Genomic DNA, 27,750 nt, shown 5'->3' on the forward strand with positions numbered 1-27,750 from the left:
AACTTACCCTATAATTGGAAAAGTAGCAGTCCTGGGAGAAGAGAGCCAGAGAATGTGGCTATATATCCTATTTCATCAGCTCTCCTCAACCATGGAGAGTCCCTTGCAATGCCTCTGAAAGCCACTCTCCCTTTTGTTGAAGGGAAGCTGAGTGAAGGAGAAAGTTTTCTGAAAGGCACACTCACAGGGAACAGTTGTAGGTGCACATGATGCATTCTGGTCTCAGCTGTGCCATCTGGAAGAACGACTGCCTTGTACTTTTTTATAGTCACTATGAGTTTTTGAAACCTTAAGAGGAAAATAATAATTTTGTTTTCTTGGGTGACTTGGTCAAAAGAGTGCTTTGCTCTTCCATGAGAGGATGAGTTTTAACTGTAATACAACTGAGTAACTGCAGCAATGCTAATGAAATGACAGCACTGTGAAGCAGCCATGAAAACATGTTTTAGTAGTCATCACTTGAAGGACAAAGTACAAAACTAAAATCTGAAGTGCTAAATAACTTCTACAGGTTGTCAGATAAGATTTCTGAGATAAGACCTGAGATAGTAAAAAAGAGCTGAAAGAATTCAAAGCAAAATAGAATTTTAGCTTCTAAATAAAATGGAAGACTTATCCTATACAGGAAAAAAAAAAAAAACAAACTAGAAAATCTTTCTGAAACATGTGGAAGTGTTCTGAGAACAGATGTAGTAAGAGCAAGCTCCGATTAATTAATCTTTTGAATTTTGGTGTTAGATCTATTATGCAGGAGTCAATTACTTTCCTATAAAGGAAAAACTAAAATAGTTGCAGGCATGATGAGGAAGAATGGACTGATTAAGTCAACACAGTAGTCTTTCTAATCACTGGGGAGAGAGTAAAATTTTTGTGAAGCCTTATAAAGGAAAAGTAAACAGAGCTGCAGAGTAACTGTACACTACCATTCAGTATAAACTAATCTTGAATCTTCCTGCTGAGAGAGTAGGTAGGATGCCTATTCTGTGATATATTCAGTGTAGGAGCCTGATCCAGAATCTTTTCACTGGTGGAAAATCAATGCAGTTATTCTTGGCAGAAAAAGGAGAGTAGATAAGTACAGGATTTATTCCTGAAAATGGAATAGAAGGTGCTCTGTCTCTGAAAATGGTGGTCTACTGCTTTTTGCAGTACAATATTCCCTGGACACGTTTTCCCCAAGAAACATGGTCTTTTATTGATTTAGGTATTCTCATGGCTTGTAAATGGTTTCTTTAAGAAGCTGGCTTATTGGATCTTTGCTGGGTGGACAAAGGGAGAGGCTTTCTGGAAGTAAAATGTTAATGTGGAACCAGTACAACTCATTAGATTAAATTAATGTCTTAATTTTTGTCTATTTAGTGACCACTTTAAATAGAATTGAATTTAATTTTTTTATACTCAACAAATCTGGAAAAGAGGGCTATTCTTTTTATCTATTTGTAATGACTGAGCTTCATATGAAATTTGGAGGAAATCTTTTATGTCCACTGGGGTATCGTTCTCTGAAATAAAAAGGGTTTTATTCATGTGCTCCATGTGCTCATATTCTTCCCTTTTAATTTTATTTGCCCAACAAAAAATAATCCCCCTTTCAGTACAGTGCAGTTAAATGAAAGCCAGTGATCCTTTTTATATTATTTCATAAGTTGACACAGTAAATTTAAGTTTGAAAAGTTTTATGAAATTTAGTTATGGGATTCTTGAACAACAGATGGTGGATAAACACTCTACACTTTGAAATTTGGTATTCATAGCACTTGTTCTGTCTGAGCTGTGGGTTCACTCTCTGTGGATGACTCACACAAAAATATGCATTCACAGATAATGCAGAACAAACTTAAGTTTAGATCTGAATTTTTTGTGCTTTCCTGACTGTGTGTCTAAATGTTCCTAATGAAGCCGTCTGACTTGCTGCTCTGTGTATGTCGTGCTATTTTGTTGAAAGGGAGATATTTTTGTTAATTGTCATAATGGTTTTCATCTTTGTGCTGGCATTTTAAAAAAAAATTCCTACTAATTAAGAAGCATTAAGAAGCCAGGGTGACAGTGAGAAGATACTAATTTGTTCTTGTAAGTCAGTAAATTTTAAAAAGTCATTCCTCAGTGAAGTAAGTGGGTTAGTCACGTGCTTGCTCTGTTTCACCAAAGTACTCTTTACTCATTATTGTTAAATTTGACTGGGAAATAATTTTTTTTTTTTAATAATTTAAAACAACTTTTGCAGAAATATTTTAATTTAAATGAAACAAAGCTCTTTAAGCATGTTGTCTCAAAAGGTGTATTGAACACTTTGGAAGAACAGAGGGTGGATGGTGATGCCAGACATGCAACGTGTTCTGTTCTCTCTGTGGTGTCAGCACATGTAATGGTGGTGTAGGCTCAAAGATGGGGCATGTTTAAAACCAGGCTTTTTAGAAAGGGTCAAGTCAAATATTTTTTACTTAAGTGCCCAAGCATTCTATTTGTCTGGTGTAATATTAATTTCCATGTAAAATCGTATCTCTAAATCTCAGTATCATGTTGCAGCTTTTGGCACAGATCTAACAGTTGCTTGAGGCAAAGGTTGAGATCTTGTCTATTAGAGTCACATGAAAAACTTTTAATTTGGTTTCAAAAGCTTCAGAAATTTCTCTGATATTATTCCAAATCCTCATACTGCTTTTTCATTTGTTGTTTCAATAGCATATCTTGAATTCTACAAAGAATTTCCTTGAAGCCACTTGTTACATTAATTGTAATGCATATTGTGGCATATTAGTATTTTTCTAAACCAATATTGAGTAACTTCAACTTCTCGCTGAACTGAAGTATTAATCAGAATTAAAATTTACTCTCTCTGTTTAGCTACATAATTATCAAATTTCTTTTTCTGGTTTTATATTTCTGTGGCTTAAAAGTGTTAAATCATTAAATGCATTGAAATCCATTATCCCCTTTGTACTGATGAATATAACTGTAATAATTCAGAATAGGCAAAGCTCATGATGTGTTTCTGAATCTTGAACAGGGGAAGGAGATGGGCTAATACTTGCCCATCATTGTGTGCCATTGTCCTCTTGTGCGAACTCCATGTTGTAGGAAAGAAAATTTTAAACCTTATAAATCTCTGTGGAAGTGACTGTAGGGGGTTATGGAAGTGAATGCAGGAGGGAAATATCTGGGGGAGATTCATATGGATCAAGAGTCTTTAAATTGTTACAGCTGTATTGGCAAATGTCCCACTTAAATTTAAAAGGAATTAAGAAAAAAGTGTCAAGATACGTTTTACTTACACATACACACACCTCGTATTTCCAAACATCTCAAAAAAAAATCTTTGCCAGATATAAAGCATTTCATTTTATTTTATCTTATTTTATTTCATTTTATTTTATTTTATTTTATTGGAATCTTGAGTATGCCCAATGTGCACCAAAACATTTCAGGTATTGTTAAAACAGTCACATTGCTTTGTAGAGAAAGCTGAGGCAGCCACTGAACTGGACTGCTGCATGTAGAACAGCCATCCCCTCTTTCCTGTTCATGCATCCCACCACATCTGATTATCAAGAAAACAAGTACATTCTTAAAGTTTTTCCCTCTTAAGACCAATCTTTAACAGCCATTTCATTTGGCAGTTGAAAGCTGTTTGTTAATTCACTGATTGTTGCTTTTATTCAGAATCTAAGCCCTTCTGATGGTGTCAGCTTTGGCATAAAACAAGCATATGCATAACTTACAGATTTTGGTCATGTCTTATATTATCACTTTGACAGTACATCCCACAGGCTTCCTGTGTCAAATGTACTGTTCAGTGGTGAGATTCTTTTGATTACAGGTATCCCACGAGTTTCTCAATAAAAAATGTCAGTCTTTACTTTCTGCATAGATCTTTTTATTTGTTGGATGACACTTTGGAGACAATGAAAAGCCTTAATAGATGCTAAAAAAATAATTTGACATGATACTTACATAGTTCTTTGATGGAATTCTACCCTTCACATATATTTTTTAAGAAGTAGCTTGCATTGCAATGACAATGTGTAATTTATTTTCTAGCTGTAGAATTTTAATGACAAATGTTATTTCAGCTGGAAAATTCAGTCTTCCCCTTTGCTTTTTAAGAAGATTGCCATTATTAGCAGTAGGTTTATACGAGTCTACTTAGGCATGTAAAATAAAATTCTGACGCTGAACAGAGTTTGTGGATTTTACAAAGTGTAATGACAGTGTACTATGGAAAAGGCATATGCATTCATGTATGTTTAACTTTACATTGCATTGATGCCTATCATGGGAATGGGGAGATTCTTAATGTTTAAAATTACCCTGCTTGTGCTTTGAATAGGATTTTAAACAAACATAAAACCAAAAGAAAATAAATATTTAATATGTATTAAAGAAAATAATAAAGATTCTTTGTGTTAAATATTTTGGGACAATACCTACTATTCTCTGTACTGAATTTCCAGAAGGAGTCTTGAGAAAAACAAGCCAAGGTACTGGAAATGGTTTCTTCTAATTGTTTCTACCTTTGTCTGTATATAACAGATGGCAGGGTGAAAGTTGGATGCAAAACATTAATCACCAACTTTTTTGAGGTATCTTCTTTTTTTTCTACCTCTACTTTGGCAGAAATTTTCTCTCACAAGTTTTCTTGGGGGAAATGTGTAAAGTGGAAGGAAGAGGATTCACAATCATCATAAGAATACTTATCCAGGGTGTGGGAAAATGGGACTGGCATGCCTCCTCTGCCTGATCTGTAACAGGGATTTATCCGTGATGAATGCCTACTTTTGCCCAGGTGTGTCTTTCTCCTGTTGGACCTGTTGCACTTTGAATATACAATTATATATTCATTAGATCAGATAGTGTGCCTAGTGATTAGGGCACTCCTTTGAAATGTAAACCCCACTGGTGCCTGTTCAGAGCAGTAGTTTGGTTCAGGTTTTGCAGACAAGATGAGTTCCTCATCACTGACCTGCTGGTTATTCTGATTTCATTCTCTCTCTTTCTTGCTTTTTAAACCCTTTCTTGCCTCAATTTTCTCTCTCATTTTAGAGCACAAATTGCATGCCAGGACTAAGAAACTATTAAATGAAAGTTGATTGCAACTGATAAATGTATGTGAAACATTTTGACTTGTGCCAATTTGCATGTTGATGAGTTGCAATGCAGAAGTGTCTCTTTCTATGCAGTATAGAGAGAGGGTATGTGGCATGCTTACCCTAATTGAAAATGTTCTGCTGAACATGTTTTAAAAGACAGGTAAAATGGATTACACCTATCTTGTACGAAAAAAGCACAATCATCCAAAAGAAGATTCTTTCCTCATTCTTGTAGCTCCAGATATTCTACTGATGTAACAAATCAGGATTTTAGGGGTGTTATTCCTGAGGATTTTAGTAATGCTGGTAATATTCGGTGCCATGCTTCAAAACCCAGTACCATTCCTTAGCTCTGAAGGGGATATGAGAATTCCCTCTCCTTTAGGAGGAGGACATGGGAATTAACAAGTCATGAAGTAGTAATAGTTAATATGTGTGTTCAGGAGTTAAAGAGAGAAGGCTTCACTGCTTGGGGTACTTAGAAATGCTGAGTTATTAATAATTTTCTTTTGAACTGAAATTACTTCCTTCTCTGATTTTTTCCAATATTGTTGAAAAGTTAGCATGAGAGGCTATAGTATCAGGAGCATACTGCTTCTTTTCTGTGACTATTTTATGAGTAAAATTTCAAACCCATTCACATTGCTGAAGTATACTCAAGGAGTCACATAGTTCACTTCCTGAAGGGATATTTTTTCTAGGTTTTATTTTGCATTGTTAGTTTACTGTCTGGGTGATATGTGGAATATGTTCCAGGAACACAGCAGAAACTGGGCTTTCATGGTTTTTTTCATGTTGCCTATAACAGGAATCTCAGCTTTATTTCTGAGAGTGGTTACTCCTAAAATGAACCAACAAAATGGGTCTTTAGTGACAAAAACAATACAGCTAATACTAAGAGAACTAGATGTGAAGTGTTAGGAACTAAAAGATTGGATTTTCAAAAAGTGTTTACCTGTAGCCTGTCTGTTTCTTTTGAAGTAGGTGGCATTTCTGTCAGACATCAATAGGAATAGGTTTATTCTTTTGAAAATTCTGCTCATCAAACTTGTTACTGTACTTAAATATGCTTATCTGTGAGCAAGCCATGTGTGTTTCACCCTGAGGCATCTCCAACTGTGGTCTTTCCATAGAGAGTCTAAGATCAAGTGAAAATGTCTTTGTTTACTTGTGCCTTTCTTCTTAAAAGTTGTGCATTGGTAATTTCTAGTCTAACCTCCCTTCTTCTGGTAGAAAGCTTGGCTTAGCCTCCGTCTCTTTCCCAGCCTGCCTTCCTACCACTTCCAAAAAGGCAAAAGTGGCATCTCCCTCCTTTCTGGGGAGGAAAGGACTTTCTTTTTTCCATGAATCACAAGACCATTATTCTCTGCCAGTGAATCACTGACAAACACCTTTAAAATAACGTTACTAAACCTGAAAATTGCTATTAACTTATCTTAGGTATTTTTAATATGACTCAATATGATTCATTACCATGACACTTGTAAGTAGGATGTGGGAACTTTAAAATTCCTTTGAATTTCCAACCAAAAAAAGAATCTGAGATTGTATGTTATTAGACAACTGCTGTTGGGAATGGTAGTCTGGATCTGTTGCGCAGTGTTGCGTGTATTTGTTTATGTATGTGCATAGTGCATTGAGAACACTACCAACCACGTGACAAGTGTTGATGTAGGTAAAGGAACAGTGAATCTTACCTCAACTGGTTTCTAGAAGGACGGGAAAATACCACCTAAGGAATGTTTTCCCCGAGTTTGGCAAACATATACCTGGTTAAAGAATCCTCTTCACTTCTTTCCCCCAGAAGAACACCTGTAGGATTGATTTTTCTAATGTAAAGAACTGTGCATTTCTCATTTGACAAAATTAATTTGTTTAGTTCCAAAGAACCGTATGAAAGTTATACAAGGTGCAGTTTTAGCCATGAGTTTCATCTGACATTTATAGAGAGATCATGTCAAAAAGGTCTCTGCACCTAAGAATGTACAGTTATAAATCTTGGAAAAGGAGATTTTGTGGAGACATATATATACAGACACAAAACATTTTAGTATCAAGTTATTGTTAAGATAAAATTAAGGGAAGTTTTTAGCGACTGAACTATTCCTAATCTGCAGCAGATTTCGAAACATGTTTTGTATTTGTGACACTTGTGTTTAATAGAAGCAGAGAATAATTCAGTTTGGAAGGATTCTGTGGAGGTCATCTTGTCCAAGCTCTTTCACAGAAACAGACAGCTTTGAAGTTGTTTTAGACGGCTCAGGGTCACAGTCAGTCAGGTTTACTAAGAATAAGGGAAAAAATGGACACTGAAATGAAATGTTACAACAAAACAGGGTCACCACAAAGTTATGAAAATTATATTTAGATGTGTCTGTGAAAATGAGTGAATTACATTTTATTTATCCTTCTTTGTATTTCTTCTCAATAAAATCTATAATTGAGCATCATGGGAAATGCCTGAAAGAAAATTCTTGAGTGTTATTCAACATATGAATGTATTTCAAAATCTTGCTTTAATTTATATTAAAAGAGAAGGTCATGCTAAGCTCTGCATGCTTAGCCACTGGAGTAGTGCAGTGGTGGAAAGGTAAATGATGCAACAGCAAGAATACTCAGTTATTTGCCTCTAGGATTTGTGCTTGAACTTCTAACCCCTAGGGGCCTTTTAGTTCATTAATAGTTTACCTTTATATTCCAGATTACATGCCCTGAAGATCATGATTTTGAATAAGGCAGTGAATTAAGAGTTTTACTCATGCATTTGCTTTGATGCAAGATTAAATAAGAGTCGGAAAGAAAATATTATCAAAATCTTATAATGGATGTAAACATTTCAGAATTTTAACCTTAATGATTAAGCACATATCTATTCTACTAAAGAAATACAACCCAAGAAAATGTTGGAATATTTTAAGAATATGCTAAACAAAAACCCCCAACCAAACTGCAAGAACAACTAAATACACTCATGTCATATCTGTGAATACGACAGTCAAATAGAAAAGAATAGCTTAGACAGTAACTTAGAACTTGGGTTTATTCCAGCACTTGTGATACTTCAGGGATCTCAAATTCCCTTAAGTGCTTTGCACAGCAATGCTGTAGTGATCATGCAATCTGTCAAAATAAACCCATTTAGGCATGCAGCAGTTTTTCAACACAAAGATTTAGGGCTACAAACTGGTTTAACCAAGGAGTTTCCACAGAATCTCAAGACATCCATTGGGGTTTTCATAGTGCTGAATTTTCAGCAGAAGGGGATGAGAGGTGTCATCATTAGAGAGGAACTGAAGTCAGCAGCAGGAGTTTTCTTCTTTGCTTTTAATTGCTACCACTGTGTGCCGAAACCCTGTTGGTTTCCATGGCTTCAGTAAAATCAGGTTTCTGTTCCCTAAGTCCTTGTACAAGATGTGACTGTCTCCTTCTGTCATAGAGTTACATTTAAACATGTCTTAATTTCCTCAGTTTTTGCAGATAATTGCATTGTAAAAGTTTTAGTGATGATCCTGTCAAAGTTTTATGAGCAGCTTGCCTCTTGAATAAGGTTTGCTGTTCTTTCAATTCTTTTCAGTGTTTTAATCTATGCCCTGTTCTTCCCCACCCCTCTTATGTCAAGTTGCTATTATCACTTAGTGGGTGCTTGGTCATACTTTTTCACTTTCTGTTGTGTAGCCCTGGAGCTCAGAAAGCTCTCAGGTCTTGCTGATGACAAGTCCACAGCTACACTGGAGTGACACCGCATGACAAAGAAAGATAGACCTTTTTTTTTTTATTTCCCTGCTCCAATTTTGTGATGAAAAATTTTGAATATTTAGTTTTCTCTCATAGTGGTTTTCACATACTCATCAGACTGCTTTTTGTGACATTGTTTGCTATCACTGTACGTGGCCAACTAAAGGATATATGTTGCCTCACTTCTCTGTCTGAGATAGAACAGGCAAGGTCATGTGGTCCCATAATGCTGGAAAAGATAATTCCTGCAGATAATGCTGAAGTAGGACAAGAAACACCTTGAAGAATAAAACTAGTCATATGTGTCTGTCACAGCTCAGAGGCTGTTAATGTGAACCTAATAGAGTGAAATAGTGAAAGCCAAATCTGGAAAGAATTCTTATCTATTCTTTTGCTACAATCTGTGTAGAAACAGAAGACACACTATCACCTTTTCATGAGTTACTTCACTTTGGAAGTGATTTCATTCCTTGTCTAAATTTGCTGTTTTACAGCATTGTAGATTTCATGTGTACTATGAAAAATCAAATCCCTTAGATCATTTTTTTAAATACATCTTTTTTGAATACCGTACTTGATCTGTGCAGTGTTGAGAGAACAATATTACTCTACAGCTATCAAGTGAGAGTAAGCATACGAAGCAGTTGTAGTCATGTGTTTTGTGGTTTTGTAATGAATGTGCTGAACCTGATAAGGGGCTTGAAAACAAATGGCACCATGAGAGATGAAAATCTGTACCATATGGTGCATGATATAACTATGGAGTCTCAAAACTCTGACTCTAGGGAGTGTGCCAGTGTATGTGGGAGAAGTGAGAATTTCATGAATTATGTTACTCTTGAGTAGGTTTGAAAGTAAAAAGGAGTTCAACAGTACTCTGATAAATATGCAAATTTTCTTTTCTCTGAATGAGACATGAATGCAGCTTTGATGCTTAGGCTTTTGAAACTAGGGCTTTGGACAAAACACTGGAGAAGAAAAGTACAATACAGTATAGCATGTGCAAATACCTGAAAACGTTGGTGAAATGACTGAAGTCTAAAGACAGAACTGGATGTGGCAGGATTAGAGTGGGAGACGGCAAAAGAACCACACACTGTGTGGCAGAAAATGGTTTGGTTATTTAGCATGTGTCACTCTTTCTTCAGAATATAAAAACAATGCTAGCATAAATGCCAGATTGTGAAAGAATTGCAGAGCAGAATCCTGTCTTAAAGATCTTAGTGCTTTGAGTAGGTGGGTTCAACAAACATTTTCTATCAAAATCCTGCATTGGATGAAAGTGTGTTGCATGTTATAAAGTCACCTATTTGTTTCAGTGGGATGAAGCATTAGCGTGTTAAACTGTTGTTTGCAATGTGGCTGTGTGCTGTTGAACTGGGCATTGCTGAGTGACAGGTAACATCCCCACTATATCTGTGATGTTAAACCGAGCATGGCTGAGTGAAAAGTAGAAAAAAAAAACCCTGTATAGATTCACTGGCAGGTGAATAAAGGAGAGCTGTGGTTTTTAGGTGAGTACTTTGTGGAGAAAAGTCTTATTTAACAAAGTCTGCAGAAATACTCAGATGTTTACAGCAATCTCACATGACCATCCTCTTTTTTGGCTTGGTATATCTAGAGGTATTTCCTCCTTAAAGCATCTTAGGTGCCAAACTAAGTAACCTTATTTGCTTTAACACAGAAAAAAAGAGAAAGTCTTTCACAGACTACTTCAGAGCTGCAGCTCTGGTCCATATCTAATCCTCCCATGCCAGTTACAGGCAGAGTTGTCAATCTTTTGTCTCATTTGTAGACTGTGTAACTTGATTCATTCTGCTTGACCACAGCGCTTAGTATTTTTTTCTTCTGTTCCTTGCCAAAAAAATTAATTCCCCACAGTTTTCTAAGTTTGTCTCATTCTCAGCTTTCACTTTCTCATGCTGTTAAGTACTTCTTGGAGAAACCTGGTCTTGTAGAACAAGAGTGAATGTGGTTTTTGGAAGGAGTTTTGGGGTTTTGTTGGTTTTTTGTTTTGATTGCTATTGTGTCTCGTGGGAGAAGGAGTTGTCTTTTTCATCTGAAACGGAAGTATCCTGAGGCAAGAACCCTGAGCCAAAGATGGCAACAACCTTAGCCAAGATTCAGATATTGGTGTTCTATAAAACAGCTTTTCTTGTTAAAAAGGTGAGAGATTAATTTTGGGGATAGCAAAAATTTGCTGACTATTTCAGGCAAACTGCTTTGAATATCTGCAGAGTATTAGTTTCATATGTTACTTTTTAAAAGAAACCTATAACTTCATTTAAGCAGAAATGTGAAAATTAAAAATGAGTACAAAAGGATTTAAAAAATTCACTAAAATGTATAAAAGCAAGTTTCAAATGAAAGTGTCTCACAATATGTTTCATAGCGCAAGGGATGTTTTTCTACCACCTGAAATAAACTCAGCAGTAGTTTACGAATTAACATTTCTTGCAGCAATATTTACTTAAAGGAACGTGCTGCTTTAGAAGACTTGAAAGGCAAAACCAAATAAATACCCTTTTTTTAAAAAAGAGCATAATTTCTAAACCAACACCTTATCAGAAGAGTGTGCCTTTCAGAGCAAGAAGGTGCCCGAACTGTAGTAGCCGAAGCTGAGAAGCTTTAGCATTTTCATGCACGTATGTGAAATTAAGAAATTGTGACAAATGAATGCCAAGCCTAAACTGCCTTCAGAGGATGTAGCTTATCTTTGTATTAAAGTATTTTGAAATTTTGCATAAACGCGATAAAACCATCATTGCTTAGACTCAAGAAAGGTTAGGATTTTCTGAACCTACAGATCATTAATGCTCTTAAAAAGCTGAAGGGTAATTCCCATTGTAAAATGCAGCAGGCAACTTTTTTAAGGAGCACCAGAAACAAAGTTGATAGTGTCTTTGACAATTTTAGCAATGGAAGACAATAAAAAAATATAGCATGTCTTTAGGAATCTAGGAATGAGTCAGCTCTCATTCTGTGAGCATTCTCTTGACTAAACTTGCTCTGACCAAGCCTGCAAGTTTAGGCAGCAATTCATACTTTTAATGTCATCTGTAAAAGATGTGAGGGAGAAAAGCATTCCACAAATCTGGCTGTGAACACCAGAGTTCACAGAGTTCCTACTTCTACCAGAGTAGAAGTAGGAAGTCTACAGGAAAAAAAAAATTCCTTAAACCAGTGGGGGGGAGGGGGGGGGGGAGGAATTAAACACAAAGATCGTATCAGTAATAGAGACTTTGGGAGTATGTGTTGTCACCTGAAACAGCTTTCAGGCTCTAGGAAACATTTTGGGAGATACAATTACTCCTTCTGTCTTAGACTTTTCGCTAACTGATGGGCTCTGAAACAGGCTTCCTGATATGCTGTGGTGTCAGGGTGAGGTTGCAGCAATAGTTAAGTGAATTCTGTGATGTTCAACTGTATTTTTTTTTCCTTACTTGGATGCTAGAGACTTTCAAAATCATGTCACTTCAGAAGAAGTTATTTTAGGAGCACTGAAGTAATTAACTCACTCAAAAAGCATCTATGTGACTTCTGCTGTCACCTTATTGATTAAAATTAAAAAGAAACTAAAAGGGAGAACAATTTCCATGTGATTGTGGTAAGCCTGTTTAATATGGTAAAATGCAAATCACTTGGCCCTTTTTAAGGGAAGTACTCAGTCTGCTCTTGATATGCATTTCTGATCTCATTTCTGCTTCTTGAACTTACATTCTTCCATGATTTTGTTAAAGACTGAATGCCTTTACGTCATTCATAATCAAACTTTGTTCTAAGGCAAATGCAGTCCTTGAGCAGGAAAAAAGAGACAAATGAGACACAATAAGGGCGAAATAATTTGTAGAAGTGTAGGGAAGGCTATCATCCATGGAGAGCTCTACTGTCATGGGAAAATAACTTCAGTAGCTATTGGTGTCAGCTAAACTCTGTTCCTACAGAAGTCAATGTGAAGCACTTCTGACAATTACTCTCTGACAAAATAAAAATGCTGCAGCCTTATGAAATTGGAGCTTGATATATGGCTGCTCGCAGAGGTGTGTAAAGAGAACACAAAATGGAAGGCTAAGCAAGAAGAAGGATGGGTCTCAAGGCCTTCTGGCTACCCAAAACCAGTACCTGCTGGGGGTTCTTACTCATTTTTGTGATCCTTATTTAGGAGTGTAACAGTCTTGAGGGAAGAGATTCAGACTGTCCACAACTTGCAAGTTTTATTTTCTTTACCTAGCATGTTAATCATCTGTCATCTTATTCTGACCCCGAGTGTTGTGTTTCAGTGTGGGGAGAAGGTGTAATGCCACTCATCTGCAGTCGTGCTGCATTGCTGTCAGAGGTTCTCTGCCACCCCAGGGCCACCAGGGCCAAAAGAAATATAGCCAGGCCTCTTCTCTGCTCAGGCTGAGCTGTAAAGAATTCAGATGGTCCTTGTGCTGTGCAAAGCCCTATTTTAGAAAGTCATAAAGGAGGCAGGCAGGTGTAATAAACCTCAAGACAAAGTGCTGACCTTGCCTTCACAGAAGAGCAGGAAGGTGGCCTCAGGGGCTGGGCTGCGAGAAATTGTTTTGATGTGGTAGTTTGACCTAATTTTCCATGTTTGAAAAGTAAAGCTGAGCCAAGAGACAAATTTGAGCTTGGTGGTAAATCCCTGGGAAGCATGAGATATCCAGCATGAATAGGAAGAAACTCAGGCAATTTTTTTTTAAGCCAAAGTGGGCATGTTGTGCTATGCTAAGCCTTTTGTCAGGCTGTGTGCATGACTGGAGCCTTGCAACAGAAGGCCGGGAAGGTAGTAAGAAACTAAACTAGCAATTAAAAAGTACATTCATCCATCTATTGCTGTGCAATTTTATGCAAATCTTCCTTGTATAGTCAGTAACTAATTATATGAGGTTTTTATGGTATTAGAAATTGAGAGCTTGGACAAAGAGATGGGAAGATTTAGGTCAAGAGATAATTTAGCTAATAAGAATTGAACACAAAATTATTTGGATATGAGCCTTATATAAATATAAATATAAATGTATATTTGGACATGCTGATAGTGATGTTTGAGCAATACCCTTAAAAGTTTGTGGGTCTGAGGCTTGTTCAAACTTCTTTTGTCCCCTGTGTGTTGGGATTTTTTCTGCTGAAGGATCCTGAAATAAAACAGGCAAGCATATTTAGGCCTAAATATGAATCTCAATTAAAAAGTATCAATAGAGTATTCTAAAAGAGGAAGACTTTATCTCCTCTGTATAAGTTGGTATTAATTCTCATTAAGTATTTATCTGCATTGTCACCAGGCCTCTGAGTTCATAGTTAACTTGCTTTGTTAGCATCCAAGAGATGTAAAGCTTGGAGTAGAAAGAGTACTGGGAATAAACTTGACAGGTATTTATGGGGAACCACTCCCAAACATGAATCAGCATGAGAGAAAGCATGAATGTTCCACCTTGGAAAATGCTGTGGCTAAGTGATGGTTCAGTTGTTGTTTTGGGCTGCGGGATGGCATTTTCATTGGTTAACACGAAATGGGAGGGAGACAGATACGCCAAGAAAAGCTGTGAAGATAATTACCACGCGTTTTTTTTCTGGAATGGGGACAAAGGAGGTGCAAAAACTAAAGGGTGGGGAACCAACCCTTGTAGAAATGTTTGGGAAGCATTGCAGCATTAAACAGTACTTATTTGGAACTTGGAATTACAGCTTGACAAGGGCAATGAGTTCTAGTACAGCAACAGTATACTGGTGAACCTGCACACTAAATGTAGAGAATGGAGAGAAGTGTGAGGGAAGAGGAGAAAGATCTGCACATCAGTATTGCTGCTCAGAACTGAAATAAAGTACCTTTTAATCAGAATGTTCCTATTGCAGTATTTTTCAACCCAAGGCTCTCAAAAAGCCATGAGTGATCATAGCTATGCTTTTAGCCTGGTTGGCCTTGATCTGAGGTACAAAGACAAAAGATTTTTCCATGTAGGCAAGACAAACCCTTCATAAACCATAGTGGGGGGAAAAAAAATGTAATTGCTCTTAACTTCTGTGGCGAGTTTCGGGTGCAGGAAAGCCTTGCAGGGATGTACGTATTTGCCGAGGCAGCTCGTGCCTGACAGCTTGTAGATCCTGTTGATCAAGTCAAGGACTGCAGCCAGAATAATTGCTTGAAATTTTCTGGATACAGAAGTGCCAGTGAGGAGTGCTACCCTGTTCTTTTAAAAGGTTGCTCCTAAGGGGCAGAATCAGAAGAGTCTTGCAGTATAACAGATGCACATTTATGGCTAAATGTCAAGGATAGCACTAATTCTCCCGAGACGTGTGTAGCAGTGTTACCCCATCACTGCTTACAGCCAGCATTGCTGTAGCATTTTTTAGGTCTAAAATGTTAATGGAAAAAGATATGGTAGGAGGGAGAGAGTGAAGACATTATTTCCTTCTAAAAAATCTAATGCATTTTATGTGATTGACTGTAACAACTAAGCACACCCCATGTAACACGCAAGCTTTGATAGTTTTTTAAAGCTCTTCAGGCACATTTTTTATTATTATATAGCTGTTCGTGTTTTGTGCTAATAATTATGCCCAGATTTGTCCTTGTTACCCTGCTCTTTCCATTTCCCTATCAAAAGTAGGTTTTGGGGATTTGGAAATCTACCTTCAATTCAGACACATGGATCTCTGCATATTTTTTACATCTCTTTGAAGTTAAGAATAAACACAACAATTTTATTTTTAGAGGTTTGTTGGGGTTCTTTCGCTTGGAAATCAAATATTACTCAAGATTTTTAGAAATTTGCCCTTGGTTTTACTAATGTTTTAGGGTTTTTGTTCCAGGCTTCCAGAAGTATGTATAGGTAGTCTTTTTTTCTTTCCTGTTGGACAGTTAGCTTAATTAATCATATGACATATAGAAAGGATTTCAGGAAAATAAAGTATTTAGAGAGTGCATGTTACTGTAAAATGTGCTGTCTAATTAGGCATGTGTTAAATTATTGGGAGAATAACCTGAATCTGAGATGATCCTAATGATGAATGGGAGATTAAATCAAAGATTTATAATGCTGGCCTGGAGGTGTTTGCTAACTGTACGGAAAATATATACAGAGTGTTTCAGTACTATAATGATTTCCATATTACAGCTAGCTGAGAAGCATTAAGATATGTGCAGTCCTAAATCTATTTCCTTGGATTATAAATTAGTTCACAATTATATGCTGATAGCAGAGCTGCACATTGCATGTACATGAGTACTTGAGTAATGAGAACTGTATCTCTTGTGAATACAGAATACTGGTAACAGAATTCAGAATTTGACATGCTGCAGGCAAGCAACACATAGGCTTTCACACACAAAATGCATTACAGTGAATGCATTGAAGTACAGTTGAAAAATGCAGAACTGACATTTGATTTAAGTTATTCAGAAAAAAAAAAAGGATGGAGGTGCCATTTTTATTAATAACATTTCAAACTAGAACCACAAGCAGCAGTAAAAGAAACAAACTCCCAATATTCTGAGAAGTTGGTGACAGAAAAGTATTTTAGTGCACTAAATATGATTGCAGTAGTGTACATATTCTGCAATATATGTGTAGTTATATCATTGTGGTAAGTCTAAATACCTAACTAAAAAATACTTTTGGCTAAGAGGGCTTTAAAGAATCAAGTATTGCATTGAATTTTACGACATCCCCTACACATAAGGGGTTCTTAAACCTGCATTTACGTTTCTATAAATAAGAAAGAATCCCTTAAAAGAGAAGTTAATTCACACACAAAAAAAGAGAAATAGCATGTATTTAAGGATGACTTATATAGAAAAGTATAACCAATATATACTTCCAAAAAAGAATTAGAATTGTGGTTTTGAAATGTGTGTGAAAAACAGTGACTTAATTTGCCAGTGTATGTATGTGTGTATATATCTATTTCTCTTTCATAATATTCTCACAAATAGTAGAAGCGATAAGTGAAATTATTGAGTGGAGCCTTACATCTTTCAAACATTTTGTTCTAGCAAATCAGTAGGATAAGAGAAATAGTCTTGTTTTGGGGATTATTTTTGGTTTGTTTTTTAAAGCATGTCAATCTGAGCAATGGTAACTTTTCAACAGAAACTAGTGTAGTAAAATACTTCAGAGTTAAATGTTTTTCTCTATTTCTGTTTATAAATGACTGATTTTGAAAGTGTTTTTTCAAAGCTCTGAAATGTTTTTAGCCTCTAGCTCTCATTGACTTGGATGAATTAATATTGCTGGTCTGATGCTAATTTATGTGACTGCTTTTGAAAACAAATTTAGGTCAAATCATGCTTCTGTAGGAGTATCCATTAACTCTGTCACTAACTCCAGGAAATCTTTCTGTTCACAGCCTCTGTTCTTTAACTGACAACTAATTTTTTCTGACTGAGTCACCTGCCTTCATGTATGGAGTTGCCAAAAAAAGTGCTTTCTTTAAGAAGCAAGGATACTTCGCTTCTACAACGATTTCTGTAGAAACCTAGCATCTGGGTGATGGATTTACTTTTTATTATTTTTCCAGGGAAATTCCGGCCTGGGGTTCAGTATTGCTGGAGGAACAGATAACCCACACATTGGGGATGATCCTGGGATATTCATTACTAAGATTATACCAGGAGGAGCTGCAGCAGAGGATGGAAGACTCAGGTAAAAACAAACTTATTATGTATGTTTGGAAACAAAATGCATAATTATTATAATTGTTCTCTGGGAGCGACATGCCAACTGGATCTTTCATGGGGTCAGGGGAAGTAAATGACATGACTGGAGTCTCTTTCTGCTAAGAGAGCTGAGTCAAGGAGCTTAGAGCAACTGAATAAGGGTAGTTAAATCCTGTAAAATGGGGCATTTGATGGTCCCACCTCTTAGTACCAGGTATTTCCTTTAGTGCAAAGGGCAAGATGGGAGCAAGAGGAGGAAACCTGAATATCAGCACGCAAGTCTCTGCCTGGCCTTTGTGTGTTCATGGCTGAAGAACTGCACATTGGTCTTACACATTAGGCTGTCAAGACATCCCAAACTACAAAGCCATTGCTAAATAATCACAGCTGTTTGTAGATGCTGCCTGTTATTTGGCTGCAGTAGTGAGATGTGTTTACTGCTGTTTCCAAACATTATTTTGTTCCATGAGGATGGGATGGCTGTGCTGTATATTCTGAGTCATCTCCAGAGTAGTCTGTACTCTGTAGCTGTAGCTCCTGAAACGAACATACAAATCAATGATGGGGTTCTCAAATACATGGCAGCCAGCATCTCTCTTAAACAAGAGGAACCACAGAAGTGCTTATGCTTGCCTTTCCTAATGGGCTGAATGCTGAAAGGCTTCCGTCTATCACAGAGGCTGCCACCTTTCTGTCGGTCGTGCAGCCTGCTCATGTTCCAAAAAGCCAATTTAACTAGAGAGACTTGGGAGAAAATTCTGATGCTTTCATGATCTCAGCACTGAAATTGGCTGTGTGAGCCTTTGCCAAAACCAGATGGTTTAAAATTCAGAAAATGTACCAGATGGTAGCAACATTTTTTTCCTGAAGCCTTTTCCTTTAGTTCGAAGCTAAAAGTAAGGGGAGGTGGCCAGTTTAAAGAGCAAGTTTTGGGCATTTCTTATGCTACATTAATAATTTGATTTTTGAAATGATTCTTTTTTTTTTACTATGGTAGTGATGAGGAATCATGGTAGTTGGCAGTCCGTGAAGAATTTGCATTTTAACTGATTACAGATAAAAGGAGTGGGACTAATATAATGTAACTTTGTGACTAAAATGCAGCTATCTACCCCTAAGCTAGTCTCCTAAAAGTGAGGAAAACATAAGCATTTCTAGGCTGTGATTCATTTCATCCTAAAGTCAATGTCTAAAATAGAACAGAAGAATAAAAGAGCCTATATTTTCGTTGGTGACTCAAAAGAAAAGGAGTTTCTTTGCCTAGTCCAGTTGTATCAATCTGTACTGTAAATGTCTGCACTGGGCCAGGTGAGCTTCATGGAAAACACAGCATGAAGAAACAGCAGTATTTGGAAATCATGCTATAGAATTTGACAGGATGAACAACATAGGGGGGTCTTAAACCTGAAGCTGCCTTTCTACTAAGAAGAAAGAATTCTTTGCAAAAAACAATGGTATCTTTTTAGTAGAATTTTTTGTTACATTTGAAAGCTTTTTTAGTTTAAGCTATTAAGAAGATAGAAGCAATTGCAGTATTTTGCTATCTTTGTAAGAAATCAAGTATTTCATGACTCATCCCTGTATTAATTAACTACTGTAATAAATAACTACTGTAAATTCAACTCATGATTATGTCTGTATTGTAAACACCTTGGAAAGACCTTCTAAACCCACAAAAAGTAGCATACTAATGGAATTCATTAATCCATTATTAGATTAGACCTGGCAAACTTTGTGTTTTGTAATAAAAGTTTAGCAGTACAAGTATAGTTATCTTATTACTAAGACTTAAATAGTATTTTAAGCATATATTTGGCATGGTCATTCTTCCTACTCTGAGATTTTAGAAAGATTCCTCCTTTCCTTGTTTTATCTGGTAAGTGTGTTTCACTTTGCTACAAAGACACAATCCTGTCACTTTTTAGGAACACCTGAAAATGTAGTTATCAGTGGTCATTGCTGATATGCCACTGAAGGGGCATATCCTGGGGCAGTTTTCGCTGATTTACACAATAATTAATTTTTCACAACAGAGAGATTTTATCATCTAGGGCCACTCTATAGGAACAAAAGTTCAACAACATGCAGTAACATCTGCCAAGAATAGTGGTAATGTAGGTTTCCTAGCAAAAGCCGAATTTTTAATTACCTGAGGATGAGAGATTGGTGTTTATGGACTGAAAAAATATTTACTTTTTATGTCCGCTTTTGCCTCAGACTCTGCCTGCAGATACTCCACATTATATAGCAGTGTGGACTGTATGAACTGCCTTCTATATCTACTGTCTGTTTTTAATCATAAAAGCCTGTAAAATCACTTCCACTGCATTTTACATGATGTCCCTTTGATCTAACTTAGCTGAGTGAAGTTCTTCAAACAGCCAGACTATGAAAGCGACCTGTAAGAAATTGACTTCGTGCTCCAGACCCTTGGGAATCTTTTACATAAATATATGGGTTGACAGGGGAGGAGTAGGTCAACTGAAGTTTCGTGTAAGTCCCACAAAAGCAAATACAGCCTACTGCACCTGGGAAGGCATAGCTCTCCAGTGGGACATGTATAGTTATAAGTACATAAATATCAGGTAATAAATACCTGATGGGAGGGAATGAAGATAAAGAAGCCAGACTTTGAACAGTAGGGCCCACTGACAGGGCAAGAAGCAATGGACAACAAGCACATGGAATTTCATTTTATCTCAGGAAACTCTTTTATGGTAAGGGTTACTGGGCACAGGTAACTCAGATTGTGGAGTGTCCATCCTTGGAGATATTTAAAACCTGACTAAACATGTTCCTGAACAACATGTTCTAGTAAACTTGCTTCAGCAGAGAGGGTTTGACAACAGGATCTCAAGAGGTGCTTTCCAACCTTAATGACACTGTGATTCTTTAATTTGGCCTGAGCCAGCAGTGTACTCTGGCAGCACTGAAGACCAGCATAGAGGTGAGCAGAGATGCACAAAGAAAGGGTTGGAGGCTGCAGTCACATGTTGCAATAGGGAAAATTCCAGTTGGGTCTGAGGATGAAAAAGATCTCTTTAATGTAAGTGGTGATTCTGTGAGATTATGGAATCTCTCTTCTCCAAGAGGGTCAGAATTCATCTGGACAAAGTCCTAAGGTATATGATTGAACTTTCAAATGGGTCCTGCTTTGGGCAGGAGATTGGACTAGATGACCTCCAAAGGTCCCTTCCAGCCTGAATTGTTCTCTGAATCTGCAGATTACTCTTGTATATAAAACCTGTGTGTGAGACTGAAACAAAGGTGTTTAAGTTCCTGGGGTTTTCCTTTAGTGGAGAACAGTACTTCTATTGACAGTAGGTACAATGCGTAGTGCAAGTTTGTATCACTTTATGACCCATATCTCTGCTTAAGAAATAGCAATAATTATCATAATAGCAATTAATTTAGACTACACTCATTTTAATAAAACATTCCCGTTTTTCAGAGACTTCCTGAACTTTCAAAATCAGAGCACCACAGACCACAGCGTATCTCAAGTTGGAAGGGACCCATAAGGATAATTGAGTCCAACTCCCTGCTTATCTCAGGACTACCTAAAACTAAACCATGTGACTGAGTGCATTGTCCAGATGCTCCTTGAGCTCTCTCAGGTGTGGTGCCACAACAGTTTCGCTGGGGAGCCTCTTCAAGGGATGGACCACACTCTGAGTGGAGAATCTTTTCTTCATGTCTAGTCTGAACTTCCCCAGAGCAGCTTCATTCCTTTTCCTCGTGTCCTGTTGCTGGTCATCAGAGAGAGGTGATCAGCACCTCCTCCAGTGCTTTCCTCAAGGAAGTAATAACTGATATGTTTACATACTACTCTCCCTGAAATGCCCTGAACTTGTAGAACTAGTGTAAGAACTATCACGCTACACAAGTCAGATTTTAGAGGATATTTAGGTCAGTACAATAACTTCTCATCTTGCGAAGTAAAGCAATGTGGAATCTTTTATGAAGTCCATATAATATATAGAAAATAATTTCATATACAGTAAATAATATAAAACATATAATTCAGCGGAATTTAAAAAACTATTTTAGATTTAATTACCTAGCTAAATTTGAATACAATAACCTTAGAACTAAATGAACATTATTTTTTCTCTGAATGCTTCCTGCCATGTCTTTCTGAAGATTTGAGTTTCAAGTCAGTGATAGACAGAGAATATAAACCCTCTGAAAGCAGCAACCATTCCCACTGAGTTGAAGGAGAATTTCTCTCAACAGTTTGATCTTTTAAGACTTTTGATGCATAAAAAACTTCTGCTTCTATCTCATTAATGCCAGTTGTCCATGGGCAAACATCTACTTTTTAATAAAGAAGCTCTGAATTTAGACTTCTTTTCCTCTCTGGAAGAAAGAGAATTCCAGTAATTATGGCTCACTGCCTTTTTTTATTTGAGTTTGTGTCAGAGAAAAACAATACTGTGTTTGTTTCAATTGCCTACATAAAACAAAGAAGTTCAATATAATATTCAGTAGTTACTTCTGTTGACTTATTGATCATAAGTGAAATTCTGGCTTCTAAAAGGCAACACATTTAAACCATTCATCATTCTGTGTGAACAAGAGCTTATGGAACTAGCTTATGGATCTAGAAGCACAGTTTAGTGGCATAACTTGATTGGGGGAAAAAAAAACAACTAAGAAAACAACGCAAAGCTTTCAGTTATGATCAAGTTTAAGAGAGCACAGACTCACAAAATATTAATACATTTTTAACAATAATAAATCAAAACTATTTTGAGTCGGGAATCACTCTTGCTGATTATAGTTTCTCACAGTCTAAATTTGATTTTATGGTAGAGATAGTTTTCTCAAAACTCGCTCTATAGGAATGAGAGGGTCATATGAGTTCCTTACGTATTGCTATGAAAAATGCACTTTTCCTTCTTGAAAGGACAAGTTTGAAAATGAGAATTTTAAAAGGTCTTGGGATCTAAAAAAGTAAATAGAAGAATCTTGTATAGAACAAGAATTCAAATCTTACATTTTGTACCAATCCCTTGGTCACAGGAAACCTACTGAACCTGTGATAGAAAAATCAGTTATTGCATATGTGACTGAATATGAATGAGTTAATTCACAGGACTGTGAGATAGGTTTGGACAGTCTTGAGATTGAATTTCAAGGGTTAATGTTGTACCAGAGGTTATTTTGGTATTTAAGCCTGAGCTGTGTGCTCAAGAGGAAAAAGGATCGATGCAAGGGTTGAGTCCAAGGGAAGCAATTGGTTGTGCCTGGGAGGATGCACATTGCCCTGGTTAGCTGCCCAGACCTGTGGCTGTTTCATTCATTCTTTCTTCTAGGAAACTGATTTCCAGTCTCTTTCCATTTGTGAACCTATCAATTGTTTGTCCTTAAGAGTGTGGACATTTGTAAGGAGAACTCAAAGAGGTTGAGAAAATCAGATCGATTGTTACCTTTGGCAGACTAATCAGAAACAGTGCTGGTACCCCCAGCTAGCTGAATAACACAGGTTAAAGTACTTAAGGCTGTGCATTGTTCATCTTTCCTTAGTTAATGTATCTTTCCTTTTCTTTAATTACTGGTTGCTAGGAGGTATAGCATCGTAAAGCTGCAGCACTTTTTAGGCATGCCGTGTTGCTCTAGCATCACCCTGTCAGTTTTCCCCACTGGATTTCCCCCCCACCCTCAGCTCTCAAAGTGATTTGGTGTGAGGAAAGGAACATTATACACGTGCTAATGGCAGGAGACAAGAACCAATAACTTGCCCTCAGTCATCCAGTAAATCGGGGAGAATGCCTGGAATAGAAGTGATGCCTTCTCTCATGTTTCTGTGCCTTAAAGGCTTCAGTTAAATGCCTACCAGAAAAGGCTTTAAACAAATTAGATAGGTGTTCTCTTCAGTTGTCAACTAACCTGCTGCGATGTGTCAAAATTAAAAATTATAGATTATAAATTTACTATAAATTTAGCTAGGTATGTGTAGCAAGAGAGGAACTCTGAAGACCCTTTCTCATGGATATTTGTGAATAAAAAATAAAAAAAAATTTAAAAAAATTAAAGAAAGGTAAAGATTATGTTCTGAACAAAATTTTAAAAATAAGTCCGTGTTTCACTAAAATGAAATGGAGAGGAAAAATTATGATTTCACGCAATTAATTCAAAGCCTGAAAACTGGAATTAACAAACACTGGTATTGTGTGCAGTTTACTTGAGAAACTCAAAGGAAAGAAGAAATGGAGGAGAGGAAGCAGAAGTCAGTCCCCACCTGAGAGCTGGTTAGATAACAGACCCCCTTCAGTCCTTGCCCCACAGGGTGTGCTTTGCCTCTGAGGAAAAGTCTGAAGCCCAGATATTTCCAGCAGCAGCAGCAGGCATGCAGTCGTTGACCACTAGTGTCCATTTGTCGCTCTAGACTGCTTGCTAAAAAGTGAATTGAGAATGATGCTATGGGGCCTTTTCAGATTAACATGAAGAGCTCTTCCCAGGAGAGATCATGTTCTTTCTAAGTGTGTCATGTGCCTCTAATACAGCTTGGGAACTGGCTTTATTCCACCATGCCTATATATCAAAACAGAAGTGTGTCTGTTCTGTGATTAGCTGCCTAAGTCCCTATTTGTTAACTTCTGATCTTGTGCTAAGCCTATCAGTACCAGGTCTATGCACGCTGCAATGGCACAGCTTGTTCAGGATGTTGTTATAATTACAGTGCTGCCACAAAACACTGATTCATATCTGCACTGTTTACAGGCCTCTGACAATGCTATTAGTTCAGTACATAATTTAGCAGTAAGTTAATAAAGAGGCATTCACTCCACTAGGCAAAACATGCTTGCTTTGCAGACAATCATAAATTAGATCATGAGTTATTGACTGTTCACTCTGTCCTGGTTTGTGTTAGGAAGTTTGATCTTATTAACTCTGTTTGTCTGTGTAGCTGTGTGTATCATTTTTTGAGCTACTGAGGAATTGATAAAAAATAATTACCATGGGTGATCTACATGAAAAAAGGCAGGTCATAAAATCCAAATCTGATTTTCAAACATTATTTTCAAAGTTGAACGTGTCTTACCACAGCTCACGTTTTAAGTTAACGACTTATATGTCTTATCATTAATGGAATATTTGACCACTTAATTTTGTTCCCTGTTGCCTGAATCCTTCTTTCTCTCTTTTTCCTATGTGAAGTTTGCATTCTTTGTTCAGTATTGCAGAACGCCACTGTCTCTCTGAGTTGGTTTATACAGTTTTATTGATCATTATTTATATTGCACTTTTCCTATTTTGAAAATAAGGTGGTAGGCTGTAAAAATTCTTTTATGAGATGCAAGGAAAGTAAAAGTATGTTTTAACAGCTGAACTGTCAGGCAAAGAGAATAGAATTTAATGAGTAATGAAAGGTACCTCTCTGGCTTGTGGTATTTGGAACTGATAAATTCTAGGAACCGCTTTATAGACATCGATGATGGACATTTTTATAAAAGTTTTCTTTTATAACACAAAGCATCAGTACCTTCCCCTGTACATTTCTGAGCTCTTTTCCACTAATTGAATTCCACTGCTTGTGACTAACACTTAAGCAAGTTAGCGTGATATTAGGACTCTAGCTTACATAATGCCCATTGTACTAGAGATTCCATGCCATGTTACTGAACTGGTTAACAGGTATCTCTCCAAAGAGTTCCTTTATTACCCATCCTGCCTGAATTACAGTCACCCCAGAGTGCTGCAGTAGCAGAACAGCACCATGCAGCTAAATCTAAGTGGTTATTTCATCAACATATTTGCACTGATACTGCAGTTATGGATTTAAATAGCTCAGTGACAATTTATCTGGAGTAAGAAGCTTTCTGTGGTTGCATACCTTAGAAATCATCAGCTTTCTGTGGAGTCTAGTACTAGTCAAGGAAAAAATACTTCACATCTCTACCTATACTCAACAGGAATAACCCTTTGGGGTACTATTGAATTTTTCATTTCTTTCAATTTCCACGAAACCTGAAAATAAGATTTTAGATGAAAAAAGAAACTGACTTGAGTGACCATTAAAAAAAATTAAGTTCCTTTTAGGCAGCAAAGTTCTGATTTTAAAACATTTAAGAAAATACTTGGCCAACTTTTTGTTTCTGACAGCCAAAACCACTAGTATATGGTGAGACAGTTCATGCTCTATCTAAACTTCTGGCTGTGGTTTGCATAAACAATTTGGACTTTCAGACTTTAGCCAAGCCATATTTCCGGACACTACGTCATCATTGTTGTTACACTCCTTACTCCGCTTTTACTGCAGCTGTTAGAGCAGGGGTTTGAAATTTATTTCCCCACAATATGTGAGTTTTAATATCAAACTTTCAAGATGTAGGAATACTTTGTTTCGGTGTGCTGCTCATGTCATGCCATCTTGTGTGTTACTCCAAATTGAAGCCACACAAACAACAGGCTTTGGGGTTTCCTCTGTGCGGTACCCGTTTGCACTCTACTCTGAGTTGTAGCTGTGTTGTATGCAGCCTAATGGTACTGATGCTCTGCAGCTGGTGGAGTTTCTTACTGAACTTGAACAACGTGTTTTCTCCTCCTCCATTCGTTTTACGGCTGCACCTATGTTGGGAATAGCTATTCCAATCACACCAAAGCAGGAGGGAGGGTTTTCTGCTTGTCGGTGCAAGTGCAGGTATGGCAGTGCTGCTTCGTTTTGTGCTCAACTTGCTTGGCCTGATCTTTGGCAACACTTTTCTTCTTTTGTGCTCAAGTTTCCCCATTTGTAAAATGGATACAGTGATCATTATCTTTGCCTCACGGGGGTTGTTGTGAAGCTAAAACGAGTTCATATTTGCAAAACCCTTTGAGAGCCCCAGATGAAAAGTACTTGTAAAAATCCTGAACCTGGGATTGCCTTCTGGGTTATCTGTTGTAACTGGTTTTCCTGCACAAACCTGAAAGCGCTGCAGACAGTGCTGGTATCAGCTGGGAGGATTTTAACCTGGATTGAGGAACAGCTGAGCAGTTCAGTGCCTTCAGCAGGCAAAGCACACCTCGGTCCCAAGTCAGCACCTTGGCTGTCCCCTGTCTGGACTTGCCACAGCCTGGCCCAAGCCACTGCCATTCCCTGGGCTCTGGACATCGCAGCGCCCATGGCGCTGGGGACAGCCGGACGAGAGGGCTCCGAGGGTAAGTCGGGGCTGCAAAGCTGGAGCTGTCCCTGCCCTCTACCACACCTACAGCGCCTGGCCTGGGGCACTTTCCAGTACCTGCCAAGCAGCCCTGCAGCTGGGAGGAGTCTGGCTGCTTCCTGATGCCCTCATTCATCCCAAGCTTTACAGAGATTTGTTTTCTTTCCCTTTCCTTTATCCCAAACCCTTCCTCTTAACAACACCCCACAGCTACCTACACCTCCTTCTGCTCATCCTTCACCTCTCCACTGTTCCATTTGGGCCTCAGCTGTGGACGGGCAGACATGACTCCTTGTCCTGGGAGCAGCAGTTTTCCTTCTGGCCACCATTAGAGGCTGCCAGAGCTTCCCGGATCGAGCCGAGCCAGCAGCAGCAGCTGGATGCACTGGGAGTTCCAGCACTCGGTTGCTAGTGGGAATAGTTTCCGAAGGAAAGCATCGTTCATGGCAGTGGCAGGAGACGAGACACAGAGAGACTGAGGATAACTTGGGAGTTAGAGAACGGACGAAGGAATGGAAAAATGTGGTAAGAGCAAAGGATACTAAAACTGAGGATTGAGCTGGATGAGAAATACAGAGGGAGAAGAAATGCAGGGTGGGAGAATATTTTGGGAGAGAGGAATAGAAAAAGTAAATATTAGTTCCTATAGATCTTGCAAGAGGTTAATAAAGAAAATTTGATGCAAGTTTGACCCTTTTAAGGGAAGGTTTATGGAGCCCCTTCCAGTCCCAGCATCCTGCCCACCCTTTGCATGCCCCCTCCCCTTCCTGCCCTGTCCGTGCTTCCCTGTCTGCTTCTTCAGCCAACAATTTCTGCCATGAACTCGCCATCGAACATAAACATTTAAACTCGGCTGTGGGCTGGCTGGGGCTGCTGGCTGGGCAGTGTCTGACTGGGCATTTGGGCAGTGGCTGCCAGCTGGGCAGTGTCTGCAGGTGTTATCTGGCCAAGCTGCTGGCCTGAGTTTCCTTGCACCTGTGTCTGTGCCACACTGCTGCAAATCTTTTGCTTTTAGTGAAGTCCTACTTCATTTCCAGTAAGTTAAGGTGCAAATCAGGTCTGCTAAGTGCAAAATGTTTGGAAAATTGTTTTGATTTGTCTTTTATACTTGTGTGTCTGG

At 37.8% G+C, this 27,750-nt stretch overlaps 1 protein-coding gene across 6 annotated transcripts in view; it reads left to right on the forward strand.

The window, feature by feature from the left end:
• Positions 1-27,750, forward strand: part of DLG2 (discs large MAGUK scaffold protein 2) — a gene marked incomplete at both ends in the record, with an annotated part of 992,680 nt that overhangs the window by 652,651 nt on the left and 312,279 nt on the right. For all 6 annotated transcript variants that reach the window (XM_082277305.1, XM_082277307.1, XM_082277308.1 and 3 more), the window contains one exon: positions 17,346-17,470. In XM_082277305.1, coding sequence (XP_082133431.1) covers positions 17,346-17,470 — 125 coding nt within the window. The remainder of the gene's footprint in view (positions 1-17,345; positions 17,471-27,750) is intronic.

Source organism: Coloeus monedula, assembly GCF_965178545.1.
Source record: "Coloeus monedula genome assembly, chromosome: 3".
NCBI classification, from domain to species: Eukaryota; Metazoa; Chordata; class Aves; order Passeriformes; family Corvidae; genus Coloeus; species Coloeus monedula.